General features: G+C 38.2%; 1 protein-coding gene across 1 annotated transcript in view; it reads left to right on the top strand.

Moving 5' to 3' along the window:
- Positions 1-24656, top strand: part of DCDC1 (doublecortin domain containing 1) — a 508775-nt gene extending 484119 nt beyond the window's left edge. The window contains exons 40-42 of the mRNA XM_021926829.2: positions 7693-7843; positions 10330-10497; positions 23649-24656. Of these exons, the coding sequence (XP_021782521.2) occupies positions 7693-7843; positions 10330-10457 (279 nt within the window). The 3' untranslated portion in view covers positions 10458-10497; positions 23649-24656. The remainder of the gene's footprint in view (positions 1-7692; positions 7844-10329; positions 10498-23648) is intronic.
- The last annotated feature ends 638 nt before the right edge of the window (positions 24657-25294 follow it).

Raw genomic sequence — 25294 nt, 5'->3', positions numbered from 1 at the left:
TAACATACTTATTTCTAGTGGACTAGTATATGTAGAATTGGCAACCACAGGGCATGAAAAGTTTAAAAAGTAGATCCTAGAAGAATAACAAATACCTTCCTTCTAAACATCAAGGTAGATTTCAGAACACTTCAATGCCAACATATTTGGTCTACTAAGGAATCTGGCTTGAACACTTTAGACCTCAAAGTTAATGTTAGGCTACATACATCTTACAGCACACATTATGTTGATCTGTTAAAAGAAACCAATTTGAATTTAAAAAGCATTCCTAACCCTGCTTTAGTGCCTAAAGCATCACAGTGTCGCAAGTAGAAGTTGAAAGACATCTTATCTTCCCCTTAAAGGAGCTGTTGTCATGCCTTACAGATCTTTTTAATGTTAACCAAAATAAAGGAAAAAAGTCATTGAAAATATATTATCAGAGAGAATAAAGATAAAATATTGAACATGAGTACAAGTCATTCTTGAGTCAGAGCTTAGTCTATGTCTTCCATGCATGATGTGTCATTATCTCCTTCAAGGAGCAGCATTTCATCAGTTACAGCAGATAAAATGCTTTATTTTCATATTAAAAAATTGTTTTTTGCTAAATTTATTGACTTTACATATAAATATGTCTTAGGAGAAATCAAGTAAAATAACCATAGATTAAATTTATATCTTGCCTTTAAAGTATGTTTTAGTTAAATTATTTATATATATTTTTTCTGTTTGTAAGTAGAAAACATGATCTCTATAGAACAGTGACATTTTAGTGGTAAAGAAAAATATAAGAAATACATCTTTCTGGGATCTTTTGAAACTACACAAATTTCTCTCAGATACCTATCTCTATATATTTCTAGGATAGCTCCTCATTTTTCCCACTCCAGATAGAAACTCAACTGCCATACCCTTTGGTTTCTTTGGAGTAGAAAAAAAAAAAAATAGTGACTGCTATGGATTGAATTGTGCCCCCAAATTTATGTTGAAGACACAAACCCCAATGTGACTATATTTGGAGATAAGGCCTTTAGTTGGTAATTAAGTTAAATGAGGTCTTAAGGGTGGGGCATTAATCCAGTAGAATTAGTGGCCCTATAAGAAGAGGAAGAGAGAGAGACCTCTTTCTCTCTGCTATGTCAGGACACAACAAGGAGATGGCTGTCTACAAGTTAAAAAGCAAGTCTTCACCAGGAGCTGAATCTGCTGGTACCTTGATCTTGGACTTCCCAGACTCCAGAACTGCAAGAAATAAATTCCCATTGTTTAAGCCACCCAGTCTGTAACAGCCTGAGAAGTAGTAGTGACTATTATTATAGAAAATTTAGAAAAATAATAAAATAAAACCATATGTATCTACCGCAATCTCTTTTTGAATATAATCTCTAATAATTTTTTATTAATAACATTTATTCTGTTTTCTAATTAGGAAACAGCATGTAGTTATTGTATTAAAATTAGAAAAAGGATAAAAGCACCAAGAAGAACATGAAAATTATATCATCCACAAATAACCAGTTATTACAATTTTAGTGTATATATTTCTAAACAATGATAATTCTTTTTGCCTTTGTGATCATAGTAGATCACATGTATATACAGTTTTACAAGCTGCTCTATTCACTTATTGTGACTTTTCCCCCCATATAATTTAACATTCTTTTTTTTTTTTTTTTGAGATGGAGTCTCGCTGTGTTGCCCAGGCTGGAGTGCAGTGGTGCGATCTCAGCTCACTGCAAGCTCCACCTCCCAGGTTCATGCCATTCTCCTGCCTCAGCCTCCCGAGTAGCTGGGACTACAGGCACCCGCCACCACGCCTGGCTAATTTTTTTGTAATATTTAGTAGAGACGGGGTTTCACCATGTTAGCCAGGATGGTCTCGATCTCCTGACTTCGTGATCCGCCCGCCTCGGCCTCCCAAAGTGCTGGGATTACAGGCATGAGCCACCATGCCTGGCCAATTTAACATTCTTTAAAAACATTATTTTCAATGGTATCATAACCTTCTATCAAATTGATGTATTATTTATTCATCCAGTTTTCTACTTCATTTTTTGCTATTATAAAGAGTGCTGCAATGAACATATTGATACGTCAATCTATATTTATTTTCTGATTATTTTCCTTAAATAATTTCCTAGAGGGATTGCTAGGTCATGTTAATAAACATGCCTAAGAATTTTGATACCTATCACCAAAGTGTTTTCTAGGAATGTTTCAGGAGTTTATACTCCCATAAGTAGATACTGAGAATTCTCATCCACCTGTTGCATACATGAAGATATCAACAACACTGCAACAAAATCCAGTGATTTAAAAACATATTTACAGGTTCGACAGAAGAAAAATGTTATACCCATATTTCAATTTATATATTTTTAATTACTCATTGAGGTGATTTTTATTTATGTTATCACTTATTGGTTATCTCTGAGTTCCCTACGTCTTTTGCTATTTTTCTATTATATATATTTTTCATATTGATAAAAGCTCTTTATTAAGTAGTAAGGGTATTACATGTAACTTTATCAGATTTATTGTAAGAAATTTCCAATTTACTATTGTGTCTATGGAGTTTTTTAATGTATAGAAAGTAATACACTTTATAAGTTTGTTCATTGCTCTTAATGTTCATATTTATCATCCTGAGGTCATATAAAGATTCACCTGCTTTTTCATCTAATTTTTTTAAAGTTGTATTTTTCTCTTACTTTTCCTTTTTTTCCTTTTTCTGGTGTAAAATTTGAGTGAAGCAATTTTCTCTGCTTTATTTGTTTGCTTAAAATTTCTCAGCTCTGTTCACTGACTAATCTTTTTTTCCCTCCCCTCTAAGTTGGAATACCAATGCTGTGCTAAAATCTTACATATACTAGCTTCTGCTTTTAAATTATATAAAGTATGTATTACTTTTTAAATTATATATATTTATATTTTAATATCTGAAAGAAGTTGCCCATTGTTGCACTTCGTTGTCAGATTTTACTTGAATATTCTTGCCTGTTGATTTTTAAAGATGAAATTTGGAATTACAGTTCAACACCATAAAATCATCCTATAGGATTTTCACTGAAGTTGTATTAGACTATTAATTTCCTAAGAATGTAAACCTTCTACATTATTCAATTTCTACAACTAGGCTGTGGTATTTTTATTTATGTATTTTTTACGTATATTAAAATATACTTAATATACGTAAAAAAGACTTATGTATAAGTTTTTTTCCTGTCCATCAGCAAAATTTTATGGCTTTTTTTTTTTTTTTTTACAAGGGTCTTAGATTTTTAAATAATTGTTATTTCTAGTTGATTTTGTTTTGGGGATAGATTTTCCCCCACTGTATTTTCAAAACGCCTATTTTCAGTGAACAGATAAACTATTAATGTTTTAACATTTATTTTGTATTTGGACGCTTTCTTAAGTGCTTTTATTTTTGTTAATTTCTCATTTGATTCACGTAAGTTTTCTAAGAATGAAGTCATATTAAATTCACATGATGGTGATTTTGCTTACTCCTTTAAAATAACTGTTTCTCTTAATCTGATTTTATGTTTTATTGCATTGCTTATAATCATTTAAAAAAATTCTTAACAACCACAAAAGAAGAAAGCAACATCTTTTGTCTGCATGAATGATAAGAAAGAAGGCCGAGTGTATTGGCCCATGCCTGTAATCTCAACACTGTGGGAGGCTGAGGTGGGAGGATTGATTGAACCCAAGAGTTTGAGACCAGCCTCAGTAACATTGTGAAACCCTGTCTCTACAAAAACAAAAATTAGCTGGACGTGGTGGTGCACGCCTGTAGTCCCAGATACTCGGGAGACTGAGGTGGAAGGATCACCTGAGCCTAGGGAAGTCAAGGCTTCATTGCAAACCCCGATCATGCCACTGCACTCCAGCCTAGGAGACAGAGTGAGACCCTGTCTCAGAAAAAAAAAAAAAAAAAGATGAGAAAGAATACTTTGGTTTTCTTTTTCCTGCCCACTGCCTTTTTTGGTCGTTTCACATTTTTTTTTTTCTCTATGAAGATTTATTTTAAAAGTTTTAATTCATTTATTTTCTGATTACTTTTGTAGGAGGTGTATCATGTTCTGATAGTCTTAATGCTTAACATTAGTCATTTTATATTATGACTTTCCCATAGTCAAGAAATTTGATTCATTTCTTAATAATCTGAAATATTTGTGTGTGATATGTCTTCTGAGCTTTTGTTTACAGGATGACATCATTTGTTTCTTTTAATCATAAATTGTAACTTGGCTGGATATAGAATTCTTATGTTAAAATCTTTTCCCCTAAAAACTTCATAACTTCGTAGATTTTGCTTCACTTTCTTTGGTATTCAGTGTTACAGAAAACAAAGTGTAAATATAACTGAATTTTTCTCCCATGCTTGAAATCCATACTTTTTGCTCTGTAACATTTAAATTTTAGTCATATTGAGAGGTGAAGCCAGCTCGACTTCCTGGGTCAAGTGGGGACTTGGAGAACTTTTCTGTCTAGCTAAAGGATTGTAAATGCACCAATCAGTGCTCTGTGTCTAGCTAAAGGTTTGTAAATGCACCAATCAGCACTCTGTAAAAATGCACCAATCAGCACTCTGTGTCTAAAGGATTGTAAATGCACCAATCAACGCCGTGTCTAGCTAAAAGATTGTAAATGCACCAATCAGCACTCTGTAAAAACGCACCAATCAGCGCTCTGTGTCTAGCTAAAGGTTTATAAGTGCACCAATCAGCACTCTGTAAAAACGGACCAATCAGCATTCTATAAAATGGACCAATCAGCAGGAGGTGGGTGGGGCCAAATAAGGGAAAAAAAGCTGGTCACCCCAGCCAGCAGCGGCAACCCACTGGGATCTCCTTCCACACTGTGGAAGCTTTGTTCTTTTGCTCTTCACAGTAAATCTTGCTGTTGGTCATTCTTTGGGGCTGCATTACCTTTATGAGCTATAACACTCACTGTGGAGGTCTGCAGCTTCACTCCCGAAGTCAGCCAGACCACGACCCAGCAAGAGGAACAAACAACTCCTGACGTGCCACCTTTAAGATATGTAACACTCATTGCAAAGGTCTGCGGCTTCACTCCTGAAGTCAGCAAGACCACCAGAAGGAAGAAACTCCGGACACATCTGAACATCTGAAGGAATGAACTCCAGACACACCATCTTTAAGAACTGTAACACACACCGTGAGGGTCCACAGCTTCATTCTTGAAGTCAGCGAGACCAAGAACCCACTGGAAGGAACTGATTACAGAAACAATATTGTTCATAAACTTTGCCTTATCCTAGGTCAGCCTACTTTATCTGAAGACATGGATCTTTATTTGGAACAGGAAAGTTTTCTTCTATTTTTTGATAACTGCTTAAGGTTAATGTATTCTAGATTCTTCTCCAGTAATGTCAATAATGTATAGGTATAATATCTAATGTCTTGACATTCTAAATATTTTTTTCTCTCATATACTTTATCTCTTTTCCTTTCTCCGTATCCTGTGAGATCTTCTCCACCTAGTCTGCCCTAATACTGATTTAAATTTCTGTAATATTGAGTCTTTTTTCTTTCTTACCTTCTCTCCTCTTGTCATTCAGCTCTCTCTCCATCCTCACTTGAAACCCTATTTCTTCTCTCACTAGCAGCTATACAACTTTGGTTATTATATTTAACCTCTTTGTTCTCCATTTTTCTCATCAACAAAAGGGGGACAATAATTATTTCCACAAAACAAAATTAGATTGTTTTTGAGAACTTTTAGAAAAATACACAGTCCCAGGCTGGGCGCGGTGGCTCAAGCCTGTAATCCCAGCACTTTGGGAGGCCGAGACGGGTGGATCACGAGGTCAGGAGATCGAGACCATCCTGGCTAACCCGGTGAAACCCCGTCTGTACTAAAAAATACAAAAAACTAGCCGGGCGAGGTGGCGGACTCCTGTAGTCCCAGTTACTCAGGAGGCTGAGGCGGGAGGATGGCGTGAACCCGCGAGGCAGAGCTTGCTGTGAGCTGAGATCCGGCCACTGCACTCCAGCCTGGGCGACAGAGCGAGACTCCGTCTCGAAAAAAAAAAAAAAAGAAAGAAAAAGAAAAAGAAAAAGAAAAAAGAAAAATACACAGTCCCTAGAAATGTGTCAGTATGTTTTAGTCAATGTTACTGTTATCAGCAGCCTCAGCATCTCTCCTGTATCTCAGCAATACTCCTTTCCTTTAAGCTATGGTTGTCTCATTTCTGTGTGTATCTGTGTGTATATTTATGGAAGTCATATTTTTTGAATTTGGGGGGAACACAACACAGATATTTTGAAAATGTACTGCTGCTGTAAATTTTTTTCAAAATTTTCACCTTGAGTACAATGTACCCTTTTTTATGTTGTACAGTATTTTCATAAGCTTTACATTGTTGCTATTGTTGATTTTTCTATTTATATTTCCTTGTACAAGCAGAGATCTTTTGATAACAGAATAGGTTAGTTCTCTTTGGTCACCCCAGACATCTGCTTGGGAGCTGTCAGAATCCTCCCTCAACACTTAAGTTGAAGGATTGGTTTGTATGCAGAGTATTTAATCAAATTGCTTCTGACGGCATGGTATTTGGCAGGAGTAAGGCTGCATTTAAGACTACTCTCCTGTTGGTCCTCTCTGACTATCCTATTCTATAGAGGGGAATATATTTTTGGATAATTTCAATTATTATTAAATTCAATCCATTTGTCCCTTACTCAAAATACTGGGTGAAAAGCTGCACTTTTTGAATTTCATCACTCCATCACTCTTCTTGTCTTGGCTCATATTACTGATGCAGTTGCCAGATGCAAGGCGTCATAACATGCCCGGCCCCAACCCCTGCCATTCTGCCTTGTTGTGAGTTATAGCCTCTAAACAGATCTATAAACAGAAGTATTGATGGTCATTTGGAGGGATGATGTGAACTTGGCACCTGCATTTTGGGGGAACAGGTTTTGGCCCTCTAATAGGTGAAAGCCATACAGGCAGGTGTGTAGAAACCTCTCACTTTCTTCCTGCTTGCTTTTATTATTTTGTCTTAAAGTTTTATTCACATTTTAATGGAATTGTCCTCAAGGGTCTGGCAGCATGTTGACTAATCTTTCTAGTACCATTGACACTGTATCTCTACATGTGTTTTTATGAGTAAGTATTCAAGACAAATTGAGAGAAGTTTAATAAGGCCTCTCTAGGAAGCTTTAAAATGTGTCAGTTGAAAACAAAAGACTTTTTAATCATAGTATCATAGAGCCAGTGAAGTCTTAGACCAAAATTTTCATTTTATCATTGAGGAGACTCTTTTGAAGCAAAGTTACCTGTCTGAAGTAACAAAGAGGCCAGAGCCTGGGTCTCCTCACCTTTTGATATTCTAGTTCCTTGGTCATTAAAAAAATTGTTTTTAGCTATTTTGAGAAGTCTAGATTTTCAATCCAGTTTTTATCATATTTAGGAATTTCTTAAATAGCGAGTAGTTTTCTTCCATGAAAAAATATGGAACTACAAGGTAAGCTTCACTGGAGAGTCCTGAAGCTCCTCATTGTTTAAGCACTTTAGGGAACCCTTCATCCCATCCCTTCTACACCTATGTTTAACTATCAGTGGGCAAATAATCAAACTGGGATAACAGTTCTCTTAGAAGAGTTGGTTCTTTGATACATGATCATATTGTGTCATTCCATATTCAAATGTGGCTGTTCCTCTGTGTCTCAGCTGCTGCAAGACTGCTCCTCTCGTCTCAAAATGACCCACCCAGCTAGAGCACTGTACACCCCCGATGGAGAGCCAATTCAGTCCTGGGACGACATAGAGCGAGATATGGTCATCTGTGTGTCTATGGGACATGGTTTCAAAACCCCAAAAGGTATGTGTGATACTTTCTTTTCATCAAGTTTTTGAAGAATTAAAGCATTCGGTCTTCTCTTCGAAGAGCTTATATCCCATCACAATGACCTTTAATAATTATCCTCCCCCAAGCATTTCTACTCCATGTTATGGAAGTTAAATTTATATATTTATGTCCTGGAACCTCGTGTTAACACTATTTGCTCTGGAGAATTCAATTGTATTTCAGTTAATCTTGAACCTTATCCAGGGGGCTTATTTGCAGAAATACCGAGCCTCATTTGAAGGTATTCCCCTAGTATGAACCCTGAGGAAAGTGAAGCTCCACTGATTTCCTATTTTTCAAATTATTTAAAACGTAATGTTTTATTAATAGTAATTATATGGTTTGTAGTTTCTTTTCTTTAGTAATAAGTAAATATTTTCTAGAGTTATTATCTTGTCTATTCCTTGGTAATTTTCTTTGATAAATGACAGAAATTGAAAAGGACATATATTTGTTATTGAATGAACTCTAGTTCTTTATCCTAAATACCCTGATGAATTTAAAGCCTGTTTTTGTAGGTAGGTATATATTAGCAAAGATATAATTTTTGGGAGATTCCAAAGAACATTGTTATCACTCTAAAGGAAACTAAAAGATTAGGTAATGAATTGCCTGGCATTCCTATATTAGTAACAGTAGATATTTTCTTTTAAGAAGTCACCATAAAATTATTACTATGTTATATGTAATGTAGGCAAACCAAAAACTTCAAAACAGTTGCGATTGTATCTTTACATTTTGCCCAGAAGGGACAAAAGGATAGAAATAGAGACCAAAAGGTAGGGAGACAGGATTTATTAGGATGCCTAGCACTGTTCTGAGGGAAGCCACAAATATTCCCCCTGCACCATCCTACATTATGGATGAGGCGCCAGTCCTTTTATTCTTTGTTTTCTGCTGTTCCCATCACCCATCACTACCCATCACCCTGGCTCTTGGTGACCCTCACTACATGGGTACTTAGAAGAACACACCAATGATGAGGTCCTTATTATCAGTAAGTATTAGTTAATAGCTTTCTGTATCCCCAAAGTATGTAGGTTATAAAATAAACATAAGCTAGGCTCCTCTTCTGAGAGTTTTCAATCTAAGTAAGAATATGAACACACATGAAATAATTAGAGTGCAATCAAATAGTGAGCAAATGTGTTTAGTAGGAGGTACCTTCCCAGTCCCTTCATTATCTGGGCTTAGTCTTTCATATTCCTGGGATGGGCTTCTGTTGCCTGTACCACACTTTCCTTGCAGTATTGTATTCATTGAGCCTGTGTGATAAATAAAGCTAAATATGCTTCAGGCAAGCTAGCCAAAAGGGTATCCAATGACAGAGAGAGATGTCGGCTGCCTTCCCAGAAACAAACTTGTTGACAATAAAAAACTGTGACTGGAAGAGAAAAAAAATGGAAATGCAAATATTACTCTTTCTATCATTTGCCTCCATGTTAGCTCTGTGTATCTTTGATAAAGCTATGGAGACGAATGTTCATTTTTGCATCTTCAATTCTATAAACACATAGATTACCATCATATGAAAGTTTATTCCTTTCCTATGACAATAGGTTCCCTATGTTACCTTCATGGTGAAAGGATTAGTGGTTTCCTCCTATTGTCTCAGTTCTTTCCAATGAGCTATATGTGTTCTAGGAAATTACAGGAAGTCTCTGATTGCAGAAAGTCTGATTTAGTCATTCTTTAGAAACTTATTTTACTCTTGCCATTTTATTTTTTTCCTGAAATAATTAAGTTAGTAATAATCATTTATTAGAAATCTAAATATTCAGAATGCTTTAAAAAAGAAAAGATAGAAATGCAACTATATGCCTATATCCATTAAGGGACATTTAATTAATTAATCATTCCACTCATGATTTTTCTGTGACCTACTGGCTTAAGTATGTAGGAAAAAAATAAAGCAGTCTGGGAGTTTCAAAATCACTCTATAATAACTTATTTTATGCATTATAATACCAAAGAACATTTAGTATGTGAAAGTCATCAAAGAATCACATTGGGTTTTTAAAAGAATCAATTGGATTTTGCAAAACAAACCAGAAGCTATTAGAATGGCTTCTTTCAAAACAAGCCCCTGACGAAATTAAAAGAGTGTTTTATGCCATTTGCCATAAAATCTGAACACTGTTCTCACTGCTGCTTTCTATCTTTTCAGTGGGTCCAATTTTTAGACCAGCCCTAGGTTAACTTCCAATTCAGGCTTCATAATAAACCTGGAAAGAAGTCCTCCCTAGCAACTTCCACTCTCTAGCAATCCAAAGACTATTAACACATAACTGATGTGATAAGAAGTCAAAGTTGTAATGAGAGAGCCCAGGGTAGGAGCCAAGGATTTGTGAGGGGTCTTCAAGTTTTTCATCATCCTGGACTTTTAATTCTTTTCTATAACATTGACTTGTCTCTCAACTTCTTCTTCTTCTTTTTTTTTTTTTTTTTTTTTTTAACAGAGTTAAAACAACTGATGGAGATCAGAGCAAATTATGTCAGAATCCAAAGGCAGGAGGGCCCTCAAGCCACAGACATTGTGGTGTCACCATCCACAAAGCTGCTGTCTCTGGCACATCTCCACAGTTAACTTCTATCAGAACCATCGGATTTTCTGCTATATTTTGCTGGTATAGCTATGTGCACATAGTCATGTTTGTTATGACATTATGATTATTTATCTCTTTTATTTTCATGCAGTTTTCCCCTTTCTTTTCTGAGACAGGTTCTTGCTCTGTCGCCCAGGCTGGAGTGTAATGGCACAATCACAGCTTACTGCACCCTTGACCTCCCAGGGCTCATGTGATCCTCCCATCTCAACCTCCCAAGAAAATGGGACTACAGTCACGCACCACTATGCCCAGCTAATATTTATATTTTTTGTAGAGATGGGCTTTTGCCTTGTTACCCAGGCTGGTCTTGAACTCCTGAGCTCAAGCAATCCTCCCACCTCGACATCACAAAGTGCTGGGATTGTAGGCATAAGCCACTGCACTCAGCCCTATGCGATCTTTTATAAAGGTTATTACCCTCCGCATTTTACATAAAGTGACATTTGATGCCTCAAATTTGTTCCTGGAAGGACAACAAAACTAGACAAAATAATGCCAGCAAAATAACTATCATTGGTGTATTTTCTTCCAAGAAAAAAAGGAAACTACTAGTCATTAGTGAAATACAATTTCACAGGATCAAATAGCTTATGTAAAATGCTTTTTATGTATAATCAAACATTCCATCAAATATTCCATATATCAAATAGAAAATATGTTCCATATATGGAATGTTTGAAAATACAAAAAGACCCTGACCACTAAACACTAAATTTGACCCTACCTGATACTTTCTGGCTTGGCCACCATATTTTCCAAACCTCCATATTAAAATCCTTAATATACTGAATACAAATCAAATGGCTGGTGGCCACCAAATGCCACACAAATCAATCCCTTCTTCTCCAATTTCTCATCAGTTTCACCTGTAGTAACAGTGCAGGACCTTTTATGGGGTACAGTTAGATTCTCTTCATGAGAGTAAAGCTTGGCAATTCCCAATATATGCCCAGCGATCAAAAGTCATAGACTTTGTCCTCAATACAAAAACTTAGGGAAAGGATATATGCACTATTTAAAATAAAAATTATGGAAGGTTTATTTTTAAAAAAGAAATCAGGGGAGATCCCTAACAGTCTTAGGTATTAATCCTACAGGAAGGGAATAATTTACAAGAAGAAAGAACCATTAAAAAAAAAATGGCAGTGACAAATCAGAGTTTAGTTTCTGCTTTTGGTGAAAAATTTCCAGAGAAATGCTCTTCTTCCCTGTCTTCCTCTGAAAACCACTCACAACTCTATATGAATATAAATTGCACTCTGGCTAGGTGTGTACAGAATGGCTCAGCTGGGCTCACTTCTCAATCCTCCACTTTAATGTGATGCAGGAAGGCAGTATATCATTTCTACTGAAGGGGGCTCTTGGAAATCGCTGCAAAACGCCTAGTGTTTACTCCCAGTCTGCAAATCAGTAGGGCTGCATGAATAAATTCCTGCTGCCTCTGACACCACTAAAAGCAAAGCACATTGAGGTGAAATTTCACATGTTACATCAACAGCAATTTGCCCTTTTACAGACATTTTCTCTATGTGTTGTGTGATGTTAGAGATGTGAAGGTATTCCAATGAAGCTGTGTGCCATATAGGAGAAAAAAATTGCATGTGACTTTGGTTTTGCCCGCCCTTCCTTCCTTCCTTCCTTCCTTCCTTCCTTCCTTCCTTCCTTCCTTCCTTCCTTCCTTCTTTCCTCCCTCCCTTCCTCTCTCTCCCTTTCTCTCTTTCTCTCTTTCTTTCTTTCTTGCAAGAAAGTCAAAACAAGAAGGGTTAAAAAACTTGCTCCCCATTGGAAAGGGAGCCAAGAGGACTCTTGCCAGTTGGGCCTCTCCCTAGAATGACTCAATCACAATGCCTCTATCGACAATTTTTTTTTTTTCATTCCTTGAAAACGAAGACATCTCTCTAGGTGCAAAAGTACTTATCCCTTTCTGCCAGGGAAAAGTTGATTTGCTATGAAAATGGCATAATTCCACCCTGGATCAAATGTGCAAATTCTCGTGAAGTCATCACTGTTGCATGTGAATACGCCTGAAGCGAAAATTGGTAATATCACACAACGCTGTATCAAGCACCAGGAGACATAAGGCAAAAGTCTTAACTGAGCTTTTCTATTACTAGTAAATGGGATTTTAGATGTAATGTAACAGTCATCAACACATCACATTTTACCAGCAAGGCAGCAACACTTACTTTGTAGACGACAGCTAGCCCTGGGTATCTTGGTAGTTCATAGCCACTTTTAGCTTAGACTAAAAACAGCCCTGCTCTTTCCTTACTCTTGACCTTCCTCTTTGGTTGGCTGAAAGGTGGACTGTGGAGCATTTTCTCTACCTTCAGCAAGGACTGTAGGATAAGACCATTGCAATTCTGTTCAGCCATTCTAGGGTTTTAATAAATGCAGTAATTTCCTTTGGGAACATGTTTATCAAATTTGAATCAGCCTCATATATATAAGTCAGATTTCAGTATTTTTCTATCAACTGAAAACGATTTATTATTAAATACTAAAGCAACCATCCCTAAGTCCATGGCCTTCTCCAAAAATTTATTTCCTGCTGGTTCACAAACACCCTTAAGGTGATCCAGATGTTAATCAACAGTGTAGAAGCATTTGGGATTTTCCTCAGGAGAACTGCATTTTTCTGCCCACCTCTCTAGCTTTTGTGGCCTGATTAAGTGTTAGGGTAAAGTTGCATGTTTCTAAGCAAGTAAACTAAAAGCAATATGCCTGAAAGTCTGGCAGTCTTTCTGAGAATAACTAACAGTATTTATAAATAAGAAGCATTTTATCTGGATGCTTATGTCAGCTTTGTAAAACAGGATATATTAGTAATGATTCAAAATGCAAAGGTAGCTTTGAAGGGCAATAACCCTAAATCTCTGTTTTTTTTCCTTGATTGTTTATCATAACTAAATATTGTTTTTCTAATTAAAAAAACAAAGCAACGATCAAATGACAGCAGAAGGATAAATATAAATGTATTCTTTTGTCAGAGACTCACTTAGCAATTGTGGCTCCTGGCTGTTGCAGCATTTGTGAGCTAACCTTCAATAATAGCCCAGGGGTGCTGACTGCCATTGAGAGATTCGTGATTCACCATGGCAGCAGTTTTTTTTTTTGCATCATTTGGAAGCGAATGATCAAAACACACAAATCTGCATTATTCTAGTACATCACAAAATCAGATGCAAATGTCCCCAGTTATGGGAAATTTAGACTCAGTGGTGATTCTCAGTTGTTTCTATTGAACCACTGGTTCTGGTTCCCTCCTGGCTTTGAACATATCTCAACCCCGTGTCCCCTCCATGAGGCCAAGTAAGTAGAAAGAAAGAGTAACAGGTTTGTTCTCAACACAATAAATTAGAATTCTGCATAAATGGTATGGTTTGGGGCTGAGTGGCCATAAGCAACTATAAAGCAAGATCAACAAAGACCACTCGGGAGAAAGCTGATGAAAGTAAATGGACTGTGCAACTGTAGATATGCAGTGGGTACCTGCTGCCAGCTATAGCATTTTCTAATTCGATGAGTCTGGATTATGAAACTACTATCCATAGGCTGTCACCCTGTACCAAATGTATAAACAGAAATATATGACAGAGGAAATGTATATGCCCATGATGCAACTGGGTTGAAGGAGAGAAGAAGAAAGGTGATGAGAAATTCTATATCTATGGCAAGTAAAATGGTGATTCTGAATTGGATGTGCTATTGCTCACTGTCTGTGGTATCCCTCTGTGGGCTTGCAGGCAGATACAAGCTTCAGTAGAGCTGTTGGACCTATCAGGTCCTAGCTTGTCAGTCCTAGAGCAGTAATTTCAATATTGGAAACTGTTATTAGCGTTTTAGCTCAGGTGCACATACTCAGGAATGTCAGCTCTGTCAGACCAACTGAGGCAGCTGGGTGGTCATCTCTGGTGCCACCACTGGAAGCTGTGTTTTAAAGGAAATTTCCTGAAGGGCAGTGTCCTTTACACCAGCGACTATGGTGGAGGAGAGGAGAGAACTTCCCAGGGCTCCTAGGTTACTGCCTCTAAAAACCTAAAATCTGATTATATTGGCCTCATTTCCATTACTTTTTCTCCCTCTTCCCTCCTCCCTCTTCCTCCCTGCCTCTTGGCCTTTTCCCGTCTTCCTGGCCTTTCTCCTCTAAGAGTCTTTGAATCCCATCTTTCATTTAAAAAGTAAAAACTGTTTCCTGGAACGATCTGTGTATTGGCAAGAGACACTTCCTTAATATGATTCTCAAATTTGAGTGTGCACAAGAAACACCTGGTGTGCTAGATAAAATACAGATTTCCAGGCTTGGTCCCAGCACTGGTTATAATCTCTATGCCTGAGGTGGTATAAGGAATCTGCATTTTACCAAGCACCTGGGAAGAAGCTTGAGCACAGTGTAAAAAACTTTGCCAAGAGTTTTGGGCCTGCCAGGGACAGCGCTGTTTATTATAAACAGGGCATGGCCCAAGTGATAAGTACCAGTTTAAAGAACAAAGTCTGTATTCAGGGGCTATGAAGACAATGAAACATTTGCTTTGTATGTGAGTGTTTGAGTCTAAATAGCCTCATGTTTCCTCATCACGGTTCCCTTAAGAAATGATGGAAATGTTCTTGAGTCAGAAATAACCACCCAGAGATTTTAACTAGGACCCAGACATTGGAAGGCTAAACAAGTGAGTTTCAGGTGCTGAAGTTTCCCATGTCCATTAAGCTGCCTTCGATGCTGATAAAATCTTGCTATTTTAAAGGTCACAGGAAGAATATCAGTGCTGTAGTACATATATCATGGAGCAGAGTACTTTTGAGGGTGGGGAAAATAACCAGCTTCCTGGAGTTTTCTTATACATTTTTATATGTACAAAGGAGAGCTTTGGAACAAGGACAGGATTTCTATTTTCCATCATTGCTCTTTCTCCTGTGAAGGAGTTACTTGAACCTCTCTTTTCTGTTTGCCCTAAGTCTAGTCAACATGGAAGTCTGAGCACCTGCATCCCTGGCAGGCTCACCCAAGAGTGTGAAAATCCACAAGATATTATTTCAGTTCAGTAACAAATTATCTTAGAAAAATGAATTTTCAAGGTAGTTCTCTTGCCACATCGATGAAATCCATATAGCTTGAGAGACAGACACTTCCCTTGGAAAACAGAGAATACAAAGACAATTAGTTTTTCTAACACCTAATTCATGTATATACCAGTTTGTTTCTCCCTCTCTCTCTCTCTCTCTTCTCTCTCTCTGCACACACGCACACATTTTTATATATTTGTACATTTTTATATACAAATATAAAAGTTTAAATTTTTCCTTGCCTCTTGTTTAGTCATTTTGATAGGGTAAGTCCCACTGTGGATTTTGATTTTTATTACTCTCTCTTCTACTACTCCACTCTCTAAGCCAGCCCGGCCAGCAGCTTTCCCAATGTTAAAACTGTGTGTGTATATATATGCAGGAGAGAAAAAGAGAGAGAGAGAGAGAGAGAGAGAGAGAGAGAGAGAGATCAGCTGGTATATACATGGTATATGCATGTGTGTATATAGATATATATATATAAATATATGTGTATATATATATTCAGGCACTCACTGTTCTAGGTGCTGGTCATGCAAAGGTAAATGTGACAGATGTGATCCCTGTCCCTGTGGGGCTCATGCTGTGTGTTGGGGAGGAGAGGCATTTAGAAGTTAAATACCCACATAAAATAATTATGTGTAATAAATAGTTACACATTGTGTTAAGTCTTATGAAAGAAACCAAGTTCAGTTAGGAATAACTGGAGGGGAGGTAGGGGTGACATACTTAATGAATGGCATGTTTAAAGCCTTATATAAGGAAGTGACAGTTGAGCTAAAAGACAAGAATGAATCAGCCATTCCAAATGAAAAGAAGCAGAGTGAGGGTTGTGATAAGGAACAGGCAGAGGTGAGAATCAGGAAAGAGCGTGGCATGCTCAAGCTACCAAAGGAAGGTCTAAAGTAGCCACTGTCTAACAGAAAGATCACAGGAGCCACGTGAGTAATTTGAAATTTTCTAGTAGCTACATTTTTAGAAAAGTTAAAATAAATGTGTGAAAGACATTTTCATACTATATTTTATTCAACTCAATATATCCAAAGTATTAGCATTTCAACATATCATCAATGTAAAATTATTGAGGCATATTTCCTTGTTTGTTATTGTTCTAAGGTCTCCATATCCTGTGTATATTTTATACTTACAGCACATCTCCATTCAGACTAGCTGTATTTCAAGTACTTCACGGCTACTTTTCTTAAAAGAACTAATTCTCACACACACACACACACACACAAAACACTAGGACTGTTCTAGTTGCTGGGCATGCAAAGGTGAATGTAATAGTTGTGACTGCTTGGATAGTCCTAGAATGTTGGAGTAACAGGCACAAGATGAACTTGAAGGGGCATGCATGGGCTTGATTGTGAGGGCTTTGTAGGTAGTGCTAAGGAGTTGGGAGATTATATATATATAAAAGTGTACTTTATATATATATAACTTGAACAAGCTTAATGTAATAAGCAATGTCTAGTCCAACATTCACATTAGTTCTCTTTACTGGCTTCCCACTGCAATCTATGTGTGTGTGTGTGTGTGTGTGTGTGTATATATATGTATGTGTGTATGTATATATATGTGTGTGTGTGTCTAAGTGTACTTAATACACTGAGTATACTCAATACACTAAGTGTATTCATGTTTTATCACCATAATTCCCTTAAGAAATGATGGAAATATTATTGAGTCAGAACTAACCACCCAGAGATTATAACTAGGACCCAGATATTGGAGGCAATATTGGGTTTGAGGTGCTGAAGCTCTCCAATTAATTAAACTGCCTTCAGTGCTGATAAAATCTTGCTATTTTAAAGGTCACAGAAATAATATCAGTGCTTGATATATATATATCAAGCTGGAATAATATAAGTGCTATATAAAAAGAGAGAGAGAGAGATAGGTAGATAGATAGTGCAGTGGGAAGCCAGTAAAGAGAACAAATGTGAATGTTGGACTAGACACTGTGTATTAAGTTAGGCTTGTTCAAGTTACAGACACTCACTCAGTTTACCTCTGGTGATGGAGCTTTGTTGGGAGGATTAACAAGGAAGTGAGAAAGCACAGGAAAGCCCAGCAAACAGGCTTCACAGTGGCCTCTGTTCAAGACGCATGCCTGTCTGGGTCCCAGTGGCCACCCCAGTAGTCTGCCATTCCTGCTCTTGACTTCCCTGTTTCTCTGTGCTTCTTGGTCCTCAGGTGAACTTTCTACTTCTCCGAGGGCTCTTCTGTTGTACACTAAGATATGGCACCTGCCTACTCATGGCTTCTGTTGCTTCATGGCTTCTGTTTATATTTTTTCCTGCCTTCTCTTTATATTTATTTTGGCTTCAGGGTCACTGTACCATCTGAACTACTTTCTTTGTGTCTTCTAACAGAAGATTGAATGGATGGCTTTTACACATTCCTTTAGATTAGGATGTCAGGGACACATGACGCAAAGCACAGTTTCCCTACATAAGGAACAGTGTGGACTGATCTCTCCTTAGAAGCTGTGAACATGGCATTGTTAGCATAGACATGTATTTCTGCCATTGTTATGGTTCTTTTCTCCCTTCACCACTGAGGAAGAAATTAGCAATAGGATCAGCTAGGCTGTCACTATTCCTAATCAGTCAGTGAGAGGCCTGCCCTTGGGTATACACTTAAAACTGACTTTGGTGGGGTGACCTTGATGTTATTTTCTAAGCAGCTGACACAAAATTGAGGTTAGAATCTATGACTTTGATGACAGTATCAGGATTAATACCATTTGAGATCTTAAGTAACACTTCTGAACATAATCAAGTCTGTCTAAAGAAGTGGATGTTGCAGAGATTGGTAAAACTCAAGACACTCTCTGATTGGCATTCAGGAAATTTTTTCAAATCAATCCCAATGTCAAACCCTTTTTATCAGACCTTTCCTTGCCTCTCGTTTAATGTAGTCATTTTGATAGGATAAATCCTATTGTGAATTTTTATTTTTATTACGCTCTGTCCTCCTACCCCACTCTCAAAGGCCAGACTTGCTAACAGCTTTCCTAATGTTAAAATATGAGTTCTGTTCACTGAGTGTGACAGTGGTCTGCTGTGTTTTGAGTTGTAAATCCTTGTTATTCTCTAGGACACCCATGGAGCAGTGTTATCCATTAGATAACACCTAGCTCCCATGGGAAGGTTGATATGGGCCATATCTATACATTTAACCGAAGCTATGTCTTCAAGAGACTTCTCAGGGAGTTTTCACCAGCAATAGGGGCACTGCAGCAGCAGCACATACCAGGGTCAATAGGACTCTACCTCGCTCAGGAAATGACTTGACGGCAGAGGTTGATTTTCATTTGCACAAGCATACAACTGTTAATATGAGTAAACTGGGATTCATTTATAGGATTTTGTAAATACTTCAAAGTTGCTTACTTACCCTATCTGACTTCAGACCACTGCCATCACTCACTGAGATAATTTTCCAACTAGTCATTGCACACCACCCCCCAGAGCCTTGCTTCTATTGAATTCTTTGTCAAAGTTGTAGCCAGAATGATCTTTCTAGAATAAGAATCATATCATGTCACTTCCTCACTTAAAGAGCTTAAGTGGCCCCTGTTGCCATCAAAATGAAGTTCAAACTCCTTCCCATGTGCCCAAAGGCCTTTGGAATCTGGAGCTCCCCTGGCTCTGTAGTCTGGGTTCTCAGCCCTTTGCTCACAGAGTTCTCCACTCCACCCATTCTAAACTTTCCCCCATTCCCCGAGATTGTATATTCTCTCTTACTTCCATGATTTTGAACATTTTCTTCCTGCAGCTTTCGCATGTCATTTAATATGACTGTGTGGGGAACTTTCTTCCATGTGCTCCCCCTGTACCTGTTGCTCACACCTGTAGGACTTACCACTGTGAACACGACCTTTCTCTCACTGGTCTGCAAACTCCTTGAAAGCAGAATGTTCAGAATTGTGTCTCCAGTACCTGAATAGCCCTTACTACATAGCAGGCGTTCATGAATATTTGTTGGATGAATGCGAGATTTAGGGTCACTTGTTGGTTTAAAAAGTTTTATTTTTGTTCCTTTTTAGCCATGCATTGAAATATCTGCTTTTCAAATATAAGTACTACACTGAATGAGAGTTTAGATTTTTGTAGAACTTTCTTCTCACATGCATTATGTCAATCCATAGAACATCACATTGCTTTCTTATAAAACAAATCTACAATCGTTGATAAGACAGTATAGACTGACTAAATTCCCTTCACCAAAAGGCAAACCAAAGCAATGTTGACTAGGAATCCTACTTTGCCAACTGTACTTTCAAAACACTCCAACAGCCTGTTAGAGTGGAAAACACTTTTCTTCCATCAGAGCCCAGACAGACCCTTGGTTGCAGGCAGACTGGCTTAGAAGGGAAGACTTGTCACCCCCTTTCACAAGCATGATGATTTGTAGCTGAGAAGGGAGAGGCTGCTCTCTGAACCACATGCTCCCTGGTGCAGGCAGGCTAAGGAAAGATGAATGGCATTATAAGACAGACATCTGAATGTTTCGTATTAAATTAGTCCCACAGAGCACCCAGAATTCTCATTCCATAAATCACAAAGTAAAGTAAACTCACTCCCAGGTTAGATTGCTGTGACTTTGGCCTAGGGTGTCATAGATAATCTGAGAACAGTTAAACATTTGTCTGAAATAGTAATAATTTTGAGCATATTTACTCAGTGGCATAGAGGTGACCCAGACTGATCTCTGCTGCCAGAAACAGCATGTAAATGGGAGTCAGCCAATTTAGAAGATTTCCAAACAAGAGTCACTGCTTCTCACATCCTCTGTCTACTCTGAAACTGCCATGAGCTCTTTCAGGAGCTCCTGGGTGCTACAGGCCCAGATGAGCAAACTTCACCCTTTCTAAAGAGGAGGTATGGGCTGGGCCTGGTGGCTCATGCTATAATCCTGGCACTTTGGGAGGCCAAGGTGGGCAAATCACCTGAGGTCAGGAGTTTAAGACCAGCCTGGCCAACATGGTGAAACCCCATATCTACTAAAAATACAAAAATTAGCTGGGTGTGGTGGTGGGCACTTGTAATCCCAGCTACTTGGGAGGCTGAGGCAGGAGAATCGCTGGAACCCAGGAGGCGGAGGCTGCAGTGAGCTGAGATCACGCCACTACACTTCAGCCTGGGCAACAGAATGAGACTCCATATCCAAAAAAAAAAAAAGGCAGGTATGAGAGAGCACTGATGCACCCCTCCCCTTCTATTACATTGCAGTTACAGCACCATTTTGAAATCCATCTTCGCCTTGTCTTGGTGTAAGAATCAGAGTTAGGAAGCATCTTGATTCCACTAAAGCCACATTTCTCTTCAATGACGAAGGCTTATTCTGAGACTATTTTACGTATTTTTGGATCTACTCTGGTTCTTCCATTCTTGAGCTGACATTGTGGGTATTCAGGACACTAATTAGAATGGAAGGAACATTGGACTGGGATTCATGAGATCATCCAACTTGATGCTGACTGGCCAAGGGACCATATAAGCTGCTACATCCTCTTCTAGAAAATGAAAAGAGCAGATTCCTCTCAAGTTACATCCAGCTTTAAAAGTCTGATTCTAATTCAGTGATAAGATATGATTAGGAAGATATGATTTTATTTTTTTCTCTCTCTCTCTTCCAGCTGATTCCTGGAAGTTCATCTGCTTAGTAGGTCCTTTCTACAGGTGCTCACCAGGATCTGCATACGGGGTCACCTTCACCTTCAGAAGCCCAATTTAAATCTCACCAGAGCAACAGAGGGAGGTCATAGCATGACTTTGTGGTAGCCAAGGCCTGGAGGTGGCTCCTTCCAGGGAAAGATTCCTGGACTTGGAGACAAAGCCCTGGCTTGAGTCTTACCTTCCTGCAGTCTTGGGGAAGTTGCTTGTTATAAGACTCAAATGAGATCATCAACACAGAAAGAGAAGGACACTAACATTTTTAGAGTGTCTACCTGTACCAGGCACCATATTGGACTTTTACATAAATGTTGTCTGTCTCATTCAGTATTCACAACCACCCTATGAAGTAGATATTTCTTCTACTACTTTTACATTTTACAGATGAGAAAGCTGGGCTTTGAAGAAGTGAAATATCTTTGCCAAAGGCACCAGCCAGTAAGTGGCAGAACTGGGATTTACACCCAAATCTACCTAACCTCAAAGCCTGCGTTTTCCATTTAGGTTCCCTAGAAACCCCTTGTAAGTTTTCAGTGCAACAGAAATGTTAGATGTGGTCTTGGTAATTCTGAAAATGAGTTCATTAGATGCCTTGAAGTGATCGTTTTTATGGTTTAGTTGCTGCTTATTTGGATGACTTTCCTGATGACAACTGAGTTAGGCAAGGTAAGCTACATTTGGATGCCCAACCCAAAGTGTGAGAACAGAAGTCTATTTCTCACAGTTCTGGAGGCTGGGAAGCCCAAGATCACAATCAAGGCACTGGTGTCTGGTGAGGGTCTTCTTACTGCTTCCCCACAGGGCAGAAGGTAGAAGGAAAAGAGAAAGCAAACCCACTCCCACATGCCCTTTTTATAGCAGCATTAATCCATTTATGAGGGTAAGTCCCTCATGACCCAAATACCTCTCAAAATGCCCCACTTCCCAACATTGTTGCATTGGGGAGTCAGTTTACAGAACATGAATTTTGGAAGTCATAGCAGACCACAGTAGATGCCATAATTAAGTACCACAAGATGGGTAGCTTAAACAACAGAAGTGTATTGTCTCCCAGTTCTGGAGGCTAGAAGTCCAAGATCAAGGTGTTGGCAGCACTGATTCCTTCTGAGGGCTATGAGGAAGAATCTGTGCCATACTCTCCTTAGCTTCTGATGGTTTGCTGGTGCCGTGGACTGAATATCTGTGTCCCTCCAAAAGTCCTATGTTGAAACCCAATCCTCAATGTGATAGTAGTAAGACCTGGGACTCTTAGGGGCTTATTAAGTCATGAGGGCAGTAGCCTCATGAATGGAATTAGTGCCCTTATGAAATAAGCCCAAGAGAGCTGCCATGACTCTTCCACTATGTGAGGACACAGCAATAAGCCACCATTGGAACCAGGCACCATATGAACCAGGAAGCAAGCCCTCACTAGACACCAAATCTGCTGACACCTCAATCATGGACTTCCCAGCCTCCAGAACTGTGAGAAATAAATTTGTCTTGTTTCTAAGCTACCCAGTCTAAGCTATTTCATGAAAGAAACCTGAACAAACTAAGAAAAGCTGGCAATCTTTTCGCATTTCTTGGGTTGTAGAAGCATCACCTCGATCCCTGCCTTCATATTTATGTGACATTCTTCCTGTGTCCTTGGGTTCAGATTTTCCCATTGTTGAAAGGACATCAGTGATATTGGATTAGCGACCCACCCTACTCTAGTGTGACTTCATCTTACCTAATTACATCTGCAATGATCTTATTTCCAAATCAGATCACATCCTGAGGTGCTGGGGGTTAGGATTTTGACATGTGAATTTTGGAGGAATGCAGTTCAACCTGTAATAATCAGTAACAAAAATCCCCAAACCTCACCCACATAAGCCTTTGTCATAGCACAAGTGCCCTACCATTAAAGATTGCAACATTCTTTCTTGATGGCATGCCTCTCTCTTTTATGTCTTTCTTGTTCCTTACTAACACTGATGTCTGATATTAATGGAAAAACCATTAAAAAAAAAAAACTATTATCCTATGAAGTAAAGTGAATGCACTCAACTGTAAAAGGAAGACTTATCGATCAATTTTAGTTAAACCTTGCTTGTCTGACACTTTGCTGCTAAGGAATGTGTTTTTATTGCCTGGCCAGATAGTTCAGATTTCCGGTCAGTCTTAGTAAAGACCCCTTTTATAACATTGATAAAATTTTATCACAGAGCTATGAAAACAAAATTAGATTTCATAACTCACATCAGGCCTTGAGGGGATGCCTCTATAAATTTTACAAACCCTATCAAGCTTTAATGCACCTATTCTGATAATTTTTTTCAATAGCAAATTCTACTGAACTTCATATATGCTATGTGTGTATATAAATGTGTGTGTGTGTGTTCATATATATATACATATATATAGTTTTTTTCCCCTCTCTCTACCTTACAGGAAAGAAAACATTCTTCATCTACTTATAAACAGAAGACTGTGACAAGAAGGCCAATTATTTCCATCGCCAAAGACTCTAAATTTGGCAAATCTTCTAAATAACAATCCTGCATAGTTTATGAAAAAAAAAATTAGTCGTAAAATTTATCCTTCAAAATAACTCAGTTTTTTCAAGGGGCCTATTTTGAAGAATGAACATTGACAAATCAGACAATAGATCCATAAATTCATCGTATGACATACCATAATCGAGAGCATTGTTCACCATGGACATTTTTGTATGCTAATGAAAGCTGTATACATTCTCTAGATTTTTCCAGTTTATAGTGTGGCTTATTGGAAAAAAAACCGCATATATATTGAATGCATGTTTTGTCTCCCCAACTAAATGATAAGTGCCTAGAGGGCAGGAAGACGCTTGGTTTTATTTACTTGGGACAGAGCTCTACACACAAGGGCTCACTGATAAAACTCATCAGTCCCATCCCACAGCAACATGATGGGGACATGAGGTTCGGTTCTTCTACTCTTGGCCTGAGCCGCAAACCAAAATTACAATAGTACAATGGGAATAGAGGATCTGCTTTATAAAATTTCCTTTCAGTCACCTGCTCAGAAACTATAATCCTCGGAGTCAAATTAAGTGGAGTTATACTTGGATAGTCCTCTCTGCTTTTCAGAGGCAAGAAACACTTCTCGAAATTGTGCAAATGAAAGAAATGTCATAGTATAAACTAGACATCTTATATCCTTAAAATAAATCTTTGATGATTATACATTTTGGTTTCAAAACCCACGTTTGAAGAAACACCCAAAAATTATATGAAATTACTTATAAATGAATTGACAACATTTGAGACTTCGACAGACAATCATGAAGCAGTTCTCAAGCAGATTTGTTTTATATACTCCTTTAAGAATCTTTTGGAAAACCATAATCTCACAAAATATACATATGCGATTTTTTTTTTTTTTTTTTTGAGATGGAGTCTCACTCTGTTGTGCAGGCCAGAGTGCAGTGGCACGATTCGGCTCACTGCAACCTCCCCCTCCAGGGTTCAAGCAATTCTCCTGTCTCAGCCTCCTGAGTAGCTGGGACTACAGGCACCTGACACCACGCCCAGCTAATTTTTGTATTTTTAGTAGAGATGGGGTTTCACCTTATTGGTCAGGCTGGTCTTGAACTCCTGACCTCAGGTGATCCACCTGGCTCGGCCTCCCAAAGTGCTGGGATTACAGGCATGAGTCACCACACCTGGCCCAAAAAATGTTTTTTCATGCAATATTTGGGGGTTCACAGAGCTATGGATGAACTTTCCAAATAAGTTCTGATAAAAGAGATGATATTTCTCATTTCCATAATCTTTAAGGTGTGGGGGACACGTAATCCGGACTTCTCAAGTGGATGATTTCTAAATACAGGTCAGATGAAGTGATTCTAACTTTCACTGTAGTAATATTTTGTTATATTCAAAAACAATAAACCATGTAGATTTCTTAGCATCTGTGGGTGTGATTTTTGCATCTAGGAATCTGAAGTGGGAAAAGAGAAGGAAATACCAACTTCCTCAAATTGTGTTGTTAATTTTGGTCATTCCTTGGAGAAAACCCTTATTACCTAGAAGGAAAAAAAGCTAATTAAGTTG

This window comes from Papio anubis, chromosome 12 (genome assembly GCF_008728515.1).
Source record: "Papio anubis isolate 15944 chromosome 12, Panubis1.0, whole genome shotgun sequence".
Classification (NCBI taxonomy): domain Eukaryota; kingdom Metazoa; phylum Chordata; class Mammalia; order Primates; family Cercopithecidae; genus Papio; species Papio anubis.
The sequence above is the reverse complement of the archived record's forward strand: the minus strand, read 5'-3'. Positions and strand labels throughout refer to the sequence as shown.